Below are 12,010 nucleotides of genomic sequence, written 5' to 3'. Positions count from 1 at the left end.
AGGAATAGCTGATTTGATAAGCTGTTCCTCGCGCTATGTGGAGCACCAGCAGGGCAGCTGTAACACGCATGAGGAAGGTTAGCACGCTGCACCTGGGTGTTTAAAGGTCCAAATCCACCTAGGTATTGACTAATATACCTGGGAGCACATGAATTGTAAGAGGGGAGCAGTATTATGGCCAAACAGTTAAATGATTTTTCTCCTTCCACATGTATCAAACAGATGGAAACTATGCTGGCATTTTATTCAAGACTTTAGGAAATTATCTGTAAGGCCAAAACTGCAAAGGGCTGCCGAAACTCCCATTTCACTGCTCAGCCATTACAACAGGTTTTCACTCTGGTTCAAACTGCTGGTGTAGAGTGTTAACAAGGATTAATAGATGTCACCTGAGACAAATTAAGCCTGACCATCAGACCAGCACCTGCGAGCTCTAGTCTGCATCAGATGCCAACAATTTGTCCAGTGCTTTATCCTTGTTAGAATTTGAGTTGCACAATGTTTATTTCATGTGCATTTTTACTCATAAGTAATATATTTCATTTTAAAAGTATGGAATGAATACTATACAGAGAACATTTTTTCAGCTGTTGAAATTTCCATCTGCTTTCTACTACAATGCAAAATGGAAAAAATAGTTTTATTTTTACAGAAATGGCAAAACAAAGATTTGGATTAATATTAAATGTCTTTTTCCTGGGATTAATATTCTGCTTAATATTCAGTGGTTAAATGCATTACAAAATTTAAGATTTGTGAGCGCTACCACAGAGGTCACTCATCTCTAATTATACTTTCAAAGCCAGACATGGACTGAGGAGATACACTGACATCATTTCCATCATCAAGTTGGATTCTGGTGATAAGGAATGCATGCCTTTGCTACAAAGTAAGGCCAAGGCCAGTTCTTCTCTGTTACCGTACGTAGAGCAACTTTGTTATTAGGAAAAAACCGAACAACAAACCCTTCAATTTTCTCTGCACTTTCTGTAACAAAAAGTTTGGAAATAGTTAAAGTAGCACTGAAAACTAACAGGGAAACCTGCTAGAAGAACTTAGAAGAAAAAATTCAGAAACAGTGACTGTATCAGACAGCTGATAACAATCACAGTGATTGTGACCAAGCACCAGATGCCAAAACTGTTTCAGCAGAAGATTCACAACATGAAACATGACTAAGAAGGTTTGTAACAAGAAACATTAACAGACATGCTGGGTAGTGCTCAGGAATTAAATTTACATTTTGCATTCAAACACAAAGACTTGCTTTGTGTGTGTTGTAGGATAAAACAATCCAAAGTTATTCTTCAAAATTTAAAGAACTAGTTCAAAGTGCAAACTAATCTAAGAACAGAGTTAAAGTTCATGTCTGACAAAGTGCAGTACTGAGCAATTTCTATAGTCAGAAAAAAACATTCCTGGTATGAAGATACTGTGTGGTGTGAGTTAAGGGTAAATTTCCCAGCTGCAATCACACCCCTCTGTTTAGAAGGGAGATTCCAACTAGCTGGGTGCCATGACTTTTTTATCATAGATTTCGAAGTTCCTGCCCTACAAAGAATACCTGGGTTATCTCTGCTGTTTGTTTTCACTACATAAATAAATATTTAATAGTTACACTGTCAGAACAGTGACTTGTGCCAGGCTCCAAGGTCCCATTACCACAGGTAAAATGCTGCATTTGCTTTCCTTAAAAGCTTCACCCAGAAAATAGGGTTTCTCCTGTCTCAGAGAGCAGAGTTGATCCTCCACACACAAACACAGAGGAAGCAGGAACTTGTAGCTGGAAATGGGGAACTACAGGAGGCATAACAAGCCATTGATGAAAGAAGGAGCTTGGCTTTAACCATGAAACCACAGCCCAGGTCAGCAGGGGCTGAGAAACTGGAGGCTTGATTATGCCCAAACTAATCAACAGAAATCACAGTGATTATTTTCTGCATGAAGGCATTGACTGGCCCAGGAGATGAGAGATGAGCACAGCTCCCAGTCACTGAGACAGGCAAGAAACTGGAGTGGCAGGTAAGGTAAGGCTGGCCCACGCTATGGAGGAAGGCAGAGCGCCTTCCCTACAGGGAAAGGACAACAGTGAAGGGAAGGGGAAGACTTTCATGCACAGAAATATCACTCCAAGGTATGTCTGTTTTTTCTCTTTTAAGTGTGAGTCCTTGCACGCTACAGAGCTGAGCTGCAGCAGCAGGACACTGTCCCAGGACACAGCAGTGCCAGGCCCACACCACCCTGCAGGAACACACTTTCTCAATGGGCACTGTCACAAAACACTTTGCAAAAAGCTCCATGACACTTCCTACCCTCAGCCCCAACTGACATGTAACAGTGACACTACCCAGAAGGCACAAATGTCAACAGCTCTCATAGCCTGGCTGGCACAACATTTAGGTAATAGATTAATGACTCTATGGTACATCCTTTTATAAATCACACTGCACATCTCAAATTCCAGCACCTACCACCACCATCAGCATTTGCTAATACAGCTGGAAAGGGCTCCTGCACATTTGTACACCACCACTTTCTGTTCAGAGAGCCACAGCTACCCATCCAAACCACAACTGAAACATTATATTAAAGGCTTTCCAGTGAGCATTATTGCTGCCACTTTCCTGGAAACTATATCCCTAGCTCAGCAGGGCAGTTGTTCTTTCTCTGGGCCTACTTTGTCCTTGATTTAAGACTTTCCATTCTTGGTTGTCTCCAGCTGTCACCTCCCTTGCCACAAGAACAAGCAGTTATTTGACCTGCTGCATATTCCCAAGAAGACAAGTTAGTCTTCACTTCTTCACATTTTTCAAGGAGTATTTCCACTGATTTGGCATGCCATTAACATCCCTGCAAATGGCTTAGGCCAGGATGCTCCTCAAAACAGGCCAAACTGTTAAAGCTGTATTATTTGTTTATAATGTTGGAATTTGCTAAATTCACTTTAGAGAGTCCTCTTTTTAAGCTTCCTTTCACCTATGCTTAGAGAACCTCATTCCCCACAGACTTGCAAAGTGACTGGTATTATCTTGAGGGAAGTGAGATGATTACATATGTATATTTGAAGTATTGCATGCAGTCAGCATAGGCCATGCTAAGCTTCCCAAACAGAACTGATATAATGGACAAGGCCATCAGCAAGTTGTCTCTAATGCCACATGCCAGACAGATTGTTCCCTGTATGTACCCTTTGGAGAAGTTGAGCAACAGAAGTGTATACCTAAGATTAATATTTGAAAGACTGAGGGAATGTTGGAGCTAAGCAGCTGGTCAGAGCACACAGCTGCAGCCATGGAAAACCTGCTCCCCTCTCTGCAAAACCCCTGCTGCAGCACACGAGACAACTGCACTGAAAGCCCCCTCCCAGTTGCTTCCAGCTCCACAGGGATCCTGAGGATGATCTGGCTGGGCAGTGCCCACACGGCCCGTTTGCAGGGTTTTACGCAGCTGGAGCTGAGAAGCTTTGCTGTGGTCACCCTCAAAGCTGCACAATGACAGGAAGTGCCTCCTTTCATCACCAGACCAGATAGAGCTCAGCCTTTGCAGTCTGTGGTGGGAGCATCCTTCCCTGAGTGCTGTGCAAAGACTTTCAGATAAACAGGTGCTGGCTCTGTCAGTGAGATCCTCTATTTTATCTCAGGGCTGAATCCCAGCTAGAACAAGCACTAGGCCTATGTTAACAACTAGTTTTGTTCTCAAGAAGTGACAAACCCAGCAAGAAGGACAAGAACAGGGCAGACTCTTCACAGATGTTATTTGAAAACATTTGTTTTCTAAGTGACTTCTGCTGCCAGAATGATAATAAATGAATCCTTTAACCTACCTCTACCTGTCAGCAACTAACAGCTTCTTGCAAACAGTGAGCTAGTAAAAGGCATCTACAGGTTCTAAGGGCACCAGTCAGCACTGGGAAAGATCAGTCACTGCAATCTGTCCAGCATGTTAACTTCCTTCTAGCAAAGCGAGATACCATTTGTCACTGGTCCTCATCAGGAGTTACTGTTCAGAGATACAGAGCCATGATGACCCAAGTTGACACTGCACATTTAACACACAAAACCTGAAAGTGAAAATACACCAAGACACTGTGACATTATACATGCAGCCAGAAGAGGAGGGCTGCTGTGACCATACAAGCCTTGACCAGCCTCTCAGGCTGATTCAAGCAGCAATTGCCAGCCTTTGCCAGATTGTTTCAACTACACTTCTCCACTCAAAATCCCCAATATCCATCAGCTTGGAGAGTGATATTCATCATCTCAAAAGATTCCCAAAGATTACCAAAGTAAAAATAAACTACTCAGTCTCCAGTTTCTCATTTTAGTAGTTTGACTGTTTAACCTAGGGCCTCCTAGGTTTAAAACCACACCTTTTATACCCTGCATACATGCTGAATTTCTTTACTGCTCACTGTTGTCAGGTTTTCACCATCAGACTCTCAGTACTAGGCAATACTTAAAAGTAAGCAGTTACAGAAAATGTAATAGTTGAGGCCTTCCTAAGAGGGAATGGAATGGAAAACAAATAAACAAACCTCAACCCCTTTCCCCTTAAAAGAAGTCTTCTCAAAAACTCTGAAGTAGCTGAGAGTGAAAAAATAAGATTTGACAGGGACACAGCTTCAACTGGAGTGTTTTAATGGAACTCAATTACTGGCCCTTGAAAAAGGGTGATGGCACATACACAGCTGTTTGTCAAAACCAACTGCCAGACATTGGGAAAGAAGCCAACCTGTGTATAGCCCTAATTTAGCTATTTGCCTATTAAAAAGAAAAACATCAGAGGGTTGTACACAGAACGGAAACCAGACATTCTCACCCAGAGCACTGTATGTTACTCAGTGACTGTGGGAGCCCTGTGGTATTCAGCTCACAAACCCAGCAGTGTTTAAGCAGGTGCTCATGGCTAAGCATGGTAACAGTTGATAATTACACCTACAATTAATACCTGCAGATAAGCCTTTATACATTAAAAGCTATATACAAGCATTAACCAGTCCAGCTGAAGATTTGAGAGGTAAAGCCTTTCAGGAATACATGCACCTTTTTTTTGGCAGGCACATATGAACATGATGTCAGTGATGGAGCCAGCTGAAAACAACAGTGCTGTGGAGTGCTGCTCAAAACAACAGGACAAGTGAAAGTGCTGTGTCTGTGGTGACAGCACCACGGGTTCCTGGTTCCCAGCTGGCTCTGAGAACAGGCAGGTGAACTCAAGTCTAAAGCACGGACACAGGTGACACCTATCTATAAAAGACAATGCAAACATACCTTTTGTTGTCCTAGTTGCAAGAAAAGAAACGGGGAAAATAGTTAGCACATTTAATCTAAAAAAAACCCCAAAAACCCACCAAAAAACTCATCCAAAGTGCAGTCTTTGTCAAGGTGTGTGTTGCTATTTTTGTGTATTGTAACTGATTTAGGCTATCACGCAGAAAGGAGTAGCAAATATCCCCATGTGTCACCTTTTAGATTCACGTGGTGTCATCAGTACGACCTTACCTTCCCAGCTCTTCCCCAATTTCATAAACGTCCTCCACCTTCTGTTGCTTGAAGAAAGCCATACTTGGTCTTTCATTGATGCTCAAGGATGATGCAACTAGAATATTAATGAAGAACGACATTCATTACCATCTTCCAAGAGCTAAGTGTCAGTAACACACATTTGAGGTATAGGCACTTTGGATCCATTGCAGCTCATTCATGGCCAAAGTTACCACTGATCAATCAAAATAACTAATTCAGCAGTCTCAGCCAAATAGTGAGGGTTCAAATCTGGAAAGAGATGAGCACCTTTAAGTGAAAGGGATTCTTGGCCCCACTGATGTACCCAAGCACATACTTAACCAGAAGCACAGAACACACCATGAAACACAAATGCAATGAAAGGAAAGCAATTAGCTAATAATTTGACAAAGTTTTGGACAATAAAGCCTCCACAACACACTAAAGAGAGCCAGCATGAGAATTAACATTACAGACTCCCTCAGTAAGGTGTCAGCAGACAGATCCCGAGCCAGGGAGACCACGAGGCAGAGCTTCCTTTTTCTCAGGTCAGGCAGTGCTCCTGAAGCACACAGGCAAGACAGCACACAGACATGGTGCTGGAAAAAGGCATTGTGATTCCATCTCCAGAGCTTTCAGCACATCTTCCATCACACACACTAGATGTTTCAAATGAGAAGAACACCAGCAGCATCTGTTGCAGGTATTACTCTAACTGTGCAATTTGTTTCCTGAACACAATCTTTTAAGCTGATAAGCTCTGTGAGCTCTAGAAATACAAGCCTCACACTGGTGCATTGGAGCATCTGTGCATTATGCTGGCCTGCCTCTGGATGAGAAGATGAGAAATCACATTATTCCTTGGGATACACCTCCACAGCAATGTATGTTATGATAACAGAATAGACTTGAACAGAATAATCAGCCCATCAGGTTATGACCTACTTGATGTTCCCCATGGAGATGAACACTGGTATTATGCCCAATGGCCCAAATATCCACTGTTTAGATCAGAATATGTAAAATAGCTGCAAGGCCTCTAGCACCACAATAAAACCTAACCACATTGAGACATATAGTTATTCTCACACATCTCTACACTCAACAGCGTATCTGTGCTTGTCAATGTAATGCGCTTTGCTTTATGAATCACAGATGCTGCTTGCTTCAAGATGCACTGGGGACTTCCAAGTTCTGTATCTCTATACAGATCCTGCATATTTTTAAATAGCAGTCATTGGCACCTGACTGGGGCATATTGTGAAGCATATTTCACAAGCAAACAAAGCTCTATTTTGATCCTTTAGAAGTAAGTTCAATTAAGTGTTGCAAGAAGATTCAGCTGTTTTGATCAATCAGCAGACCCATAAAACAGGACTAAGTACCAAAGAGCAATTGCAGTATTCCTGTCAAACTGAAATGCACACTAATTGAAGATTTTTCTCCAACAAAAGCAGTTATTGTAAACAGAAAATACATTGTAAAAACCAAACAGTTTCTCAAAACACACCCAAGAGTTTGTCATTCACTCACCTCAGAAAAAAGACTGGTTACTTTGTTTGCCCCACCCTTTTTACAAACCACTGGCTTCTAATACATGGGTGGCATGTTGAGTATCAATTCCTTTCCAAATATGCTCCTTCTATTACTTCAAAGGAACAGAAAGTCACTTAGCGCTTCTACATACATTTATATATATTTAGTTGATGTTAGCAAAACCTACACATTAGGAGAAAAATTATTTGATTGCTGTATGTCAAGCAGAAGGGCTACTATATCAATACTTAACAGCCACAGCTTCACCATTGTCAGATGAGAAGTATTTCAGTTATACATCAGAACTGTGACCTGTAATCTCTGAAGGGTGTTTATCTGCACACCTCTGGGGTGACAGGCGTGGTGTGGTGTGTCATGACTGACATGCAGCTGGTACATGACCCAAACACACTGGTTTCTGCCACATGTCAGAAGTGACAATTTCATGACACATTTGCAGGTGCCTCAGTGGAGGAGAGGGAGGTGCAAGGCATCCCTCAACAGTGGCTTTCATACTCTCGAGAGTGGCTTTGCTGGAGGTCTGCACTGCACACAGGATGGCTCAAAGGCTCTGAGGCTGCTGTATTTCTATTACCAACCTGATCAAACCCCAGTTTCAAAGCTCTGCAATGGAGACAAATGGGCCTCCCTTGCCCTCCTGTGTAACAGTACTTCAGCAATGATGTCTCTCATCCAGCTACCCAAGGCAAGTGAGAGAAACCACACAGGTTGTGACACTGAAGCCCAGGATAACCACCACACTATTAAAATACACTGTAGAAACCAACACTTGCATTGGTGAGCATGATGCATTGCAACAAGGGTTATTTTTTTTCCACTTTCTATCCTGGCTTTGTCTATATTTTTGTAGTTTTTCAAGGTGAAGCCAGGTGAACTGTTCAGTTACTCTCTTGCTCAATAATTTCCTTCCCAAAACCATGTCCATGCCTGGTACAAAAATGTCTGCTTTTCTCCTCAATGAAAATAAGCAACTCAAATTTCACTTTGTAAGCAAATTACTGTATTGTTCAAGCAACCTTTCATAATCTCACCGAAAGATCACTGACCACTATTGCCCAGAGCTTGAAACCACAGTCAATAAATGCTTTAGTCATATTTACAAGAATGAGGACATCTCTGAACTATTTGCTCCTTACTAAGTTTATATATATTGCTTGCAATTGTTCAAAGCAGAATTTTCTGAAGTGTTGGTTGAGTTCAGCCTTCACAGACTTCAAAAATGCAAACAGAGGACGTAGCCAAGCCTTGCTGAAAACCCCAAACCTTTTGCTCTTCCTGAACTGCATGAGCACATGAAAAAGTCAAGCACAGGAAAATGCCCAGGTAATAAGAGATGCTGCTGAGACTTGCCCAAAGATTGTAAATCCTCAAGCTGACTACTCCCTTCATCAGAATTCAAGGTACATGATTATAAACAACATTAATGCAAACACACCTAAAAAGTCTTTGTTTTAAGAAAGCGTTCATTGCCATTCAGAAGAGCAAGTTAAAAAGATTGCTCTGAGAGTGGGGAACCCACCCAAAATGCCTCTGTGAACACAGTCCCTTAATGTTTGATTGACAAGTTCACTCATCTCCCAGCATCCTCCAGAGAACACAGCTGATTCTGCAGGTGCATAGAATCCATGCAAAAACAACCAGGAAATTCTCATCCCTTCTGCTGATCTCTTAACTTACACCCATTTCTGCAAAGGTCAAACCAGTAAGTTAAATCTCCCACAAAGGACCCATTCAAGCCCAGAGCCTTGCTTTTGAAGGCTGAAGACAAAACTGTTGCATGGTGTTCAGACACCCAGTTGTACCTCTGATGCATTGGTGTTTCCCATGTCTGTCGCTTCATGTTAACCTCACTGCCTTTCACCCAAGCCACACTCAGCAAATGCCCAAAATACATCATACACTTGATGACCCAAAGCAATTGTCATTGGAACAGCACAATGGGGTAAGCCAACAAAAGATAACCTTCACACGCTTAAAATTAATCTGAAATAGAAGTGCCATTCACAAGCATGAATGTTACCCTTCTCAGATATTATACCCTGCTCTTAGGAAACTAAGGTGATTTCACTTTCAAAGATTTCTTATACTGCAAGGTTTTTGCTGGACTCCATTTACAAGTACAAAGCACAAGTACATCAAAGCAGGAACGAATGCCTTAATTTTTTTCCCTAGTCAGGTGGTGATTTTTCTTATGGTGGCCAGTGAAGGCAGACAAAATTAGAGATAGACGGACATTCATCTTGGACTCAGACAAAAAAGTTGTTCAGGATCTGAGGAAAGAGCCACAACCAACTTTTTTTCCTGATACACACCTTATGTTAACACTTCAGGGGAATGTGCCCAAGCAGTACCACAGTTCAGTGAGTCAGAGCCATTCCCATCACTTGGGATCTGCACCAGAATTCATTAAACCCAGGGTGATGAAGGTATCTGCTTCAGTGAGTTTTGAATCAGACCAGAGCTTAATCGCTCCATGGCAAGTTCAGCAGATGACATGAGCTCCTGTGTCCTTTTACAGAACATGCCATGTCTATTCCTCAGCCATGCCACACTGGGGCCACCTCTCCTCTACTCACCTCTTTGCTCTGGGATTCCTCACAGTGAGCATTTTCATATGAAGGCCAGCTTCTACTCAGAATTTATATTACCATGTTTCCATAATGATACTCCATAGTATAGTATATGTTTAGTATAAGAATGTAATACTTCACCTTTTACTGCTGTATTCAACTCTCCTTTACATAGGCCAAATACCACAAAGCAGCAAAGCATTGCTTATCCTGTGTGAATGATCTTCCTACGGACATGTAATAAAGCTGTAGCAAACCCAGAAATAGAATACAGGCCTCTGAGATGGCAGTTTCAGGCACTAGAAACACGTCCTGCCTCATCTCCTCACATTCCAAAACTGTGCCCTACCATAAAATAGGATCATATTTACCCTAAGAAATCACAGTTTCCCATTGTGCTCTAAGGCATCCATTTAAACACATATACTTTACATCAGTACAATCCCTGGATATAGACAGTTTTATTTCAGTACAGAAATGCCTTTTTAGTGCAGCTTGTGCTGTGTGTACAGGACATCAATCTACAGAAACCCACTCTTCTGTAGAGAGTGACAGAATCCGCCTCAAGAGGAGCAGAAGAAAGTAAGTTCTATTTCTCTCCTCTAATGAAGTTTTCCCTGCACAGGTAAGTTATTAGCCTGTCATTACCAAATTACGTGACAATGAGTGACTGGTTTATACATGTCAAACACGATAAATGTCCATCCACCAGTGAACAAGAGCAGAATACAGAAAACAGAGGTGAGAACAAAACTGTTGGAGCATTTCCCTTGCCAACAGCCTCGCATTTCTTTTCCTTACGGTATCCTCTGTCCTAAGGAAACCAGTTTCAAGTGACCAAGGCATTCCCTGTGACATGCTTTTATATTACAAAACATTAGTTACACTAAACCAAAATCCCAAACCTGTTAGAATGGACCAAAGTAAAAACTTCCCTTATATATATTTTATAATACTGAAAAATTACCAAAACCAATTTAGAATCAAAACCTGACTGTTTTAAATTAATGGTGTAGGAAAAAAAACCCCAAAAAACCCCAACCCACTAAATGAATTAAAGGTATATTGTCTTCTAGTTTTGGTGTTTTATGTTAAAACTAAACAGATTTTTATAAGCATTAAAGTATTTTCTTCTTTCACTTTCATTCCTTTTTTCACCTTTCTTTCTCTTTTATTTTTTCACACAAAAGACTACACAATTCCAACAGCAAAAAAATCCCCAAACAACCCAAGTGGGTTTTACCCTCTGCTTTCAAAAAAAGTAGCCCAGTTAAAAGTTCTATTAATTTCAGCAAAACTTATTTGTACTGAAGTATTTCCCTGTCAGAAAACAACAGTAGCCTAAAAATTTTTCTACCAGGAAATTGAGGCAGCTATTACTACCTGTTTATAAAAAACACAAAACACACCCAGCATCTGAGCAATTCAGCCCCATTATAGAATCATTGCTCCTGCCACTAACTCTCAAGAGCTCCCTTTCTGACTTCCCAGATTTACCCTGCAGTAATTACATGTGTGGCACATGACCCAAGACTGTATTTCCAAGCCTCCAAGCACACGTACCAACCACATTGGCTTTGCAGCTAATTCCAGCTCCCAGCCGAGGCCAGGAATCCCAGAGCCTGGCGTGCCTTAACGATGAGCTGGGTGGGAACACAGCCTGGATACTCAGGGCGCAGGGGAAACCCACAATGCCAGGCTCGCTGGCACGGCATGGGCAGAGCCCCGCTCCCGGTCCCTGAGGCGCCTTCAAGGATTACTGCTGCACATAACTCACATCACTGCCCCAAAGTCAAGGGAGATCTCGTCTCTGCAATCTATGTTTCTTGCACAAGCAACTGAAAGGCACAGAAAAGTCTGAAACCGACTGATGTTTCAGAAAAGGGTCAGAGTTGAGCTTTTCCCTCACGAGTTAAGCAGGTGAGCACTGCGATTTCTGTCCTTTTGCAGCTGGTGACCGATCAGTCAAAGCAGGAGCAATTGCCACACATTTTCACCCTCTAACTCACATCTTCCTTCTTGACTGTCCTCTACAAAGATGCAGGCCAGGCCAGGCCAGTCCCCTCCACCGGGCTGTGTTGCTCCAGGACCCCCGGATCACTGGCCAGAGGAACAGGTGTAAAGAAACCCAAGTGAAGCTGTTTGAGGGAAAAGGCAGGAGAGAATTTACGGAATAAACACGATGGAAGTTGCACAGCATTTGCTGAATGGTATCAGCAAGTTGAGCGTAAACCCCGGACTAACCGCCCCCGATGGCCTTGGACAGAACAGCGCCAGACTGAGAGGCGTGCAACACCAACAGGGGCACTTCTGGAAGTGCATTCCCCGGCCCCCGTGGGACCTGCTCGGGGATGAAGGACAGCTGCTCGCGGCGGGGGT

The 12,010-nt window shown here is 42.4% G+C and overlaps 2 protein-coding genes across 4 annotated transcripts in view; both read right to left on the bottom strand.

Moving 5' to 3' along the window:
• Window positions 1–5,593, bottom strand: part of DAPK2 (death associated protein kinase 2) — a 42,038-nt gene extending 36,445 nt beyond the window's left edge. For all 3 annotated transcript variants that reach the window (XM_017737202.1, XM_008636714.2, XM_017737197.1), the window contains exon 1: window positions 5,502–5,593. In XM_017737202.1, the coding sequence (XP_017592691.1) occupies window positions 5,502–5,563 (62 nt within the window). In that variant the 5' untranslated portion in view covers window positions 5,564–5,593. The remainder of the gene's footprint in view (window positions 1–5,501) is intronic.
• Window positions 5,511–12,010, bottom strand: part of TBC1D2B (TBC1 domain family member 2B) — a 35,597-nt gene continuing 29,097 nt past the window's right edge. Inside the window, exon 13 of the mRNA XM_017737161.1 lies at window positions 5,511–5,598. The gene's annotated coding sequence lies outside the window, so the exon portion shown is untranslated. The remainder of the gene's footprint in view (window positions 5,599–12,010) is intronic.

The sequence above is a fragment of the Corvus brachyrhynchos genome, unplaced genomic scaffold (genome assembly GCF_000691975.1).
Source record: "Corvus brachyrhynchos isolate BGI_N302 unplaced genomic scaffold, ASM69197v1 scaffold200, whole genome shotgun sequence".
Lineage (NCBI taxonomy): Eukaryota > Metazoa > Chordata > Aves > Passeriformes > Corvidae > Corvus > Corvus brachyrhynchos.
This window is presented reverse-complemented; position numbering and strand designations above follow the sequence as displayed.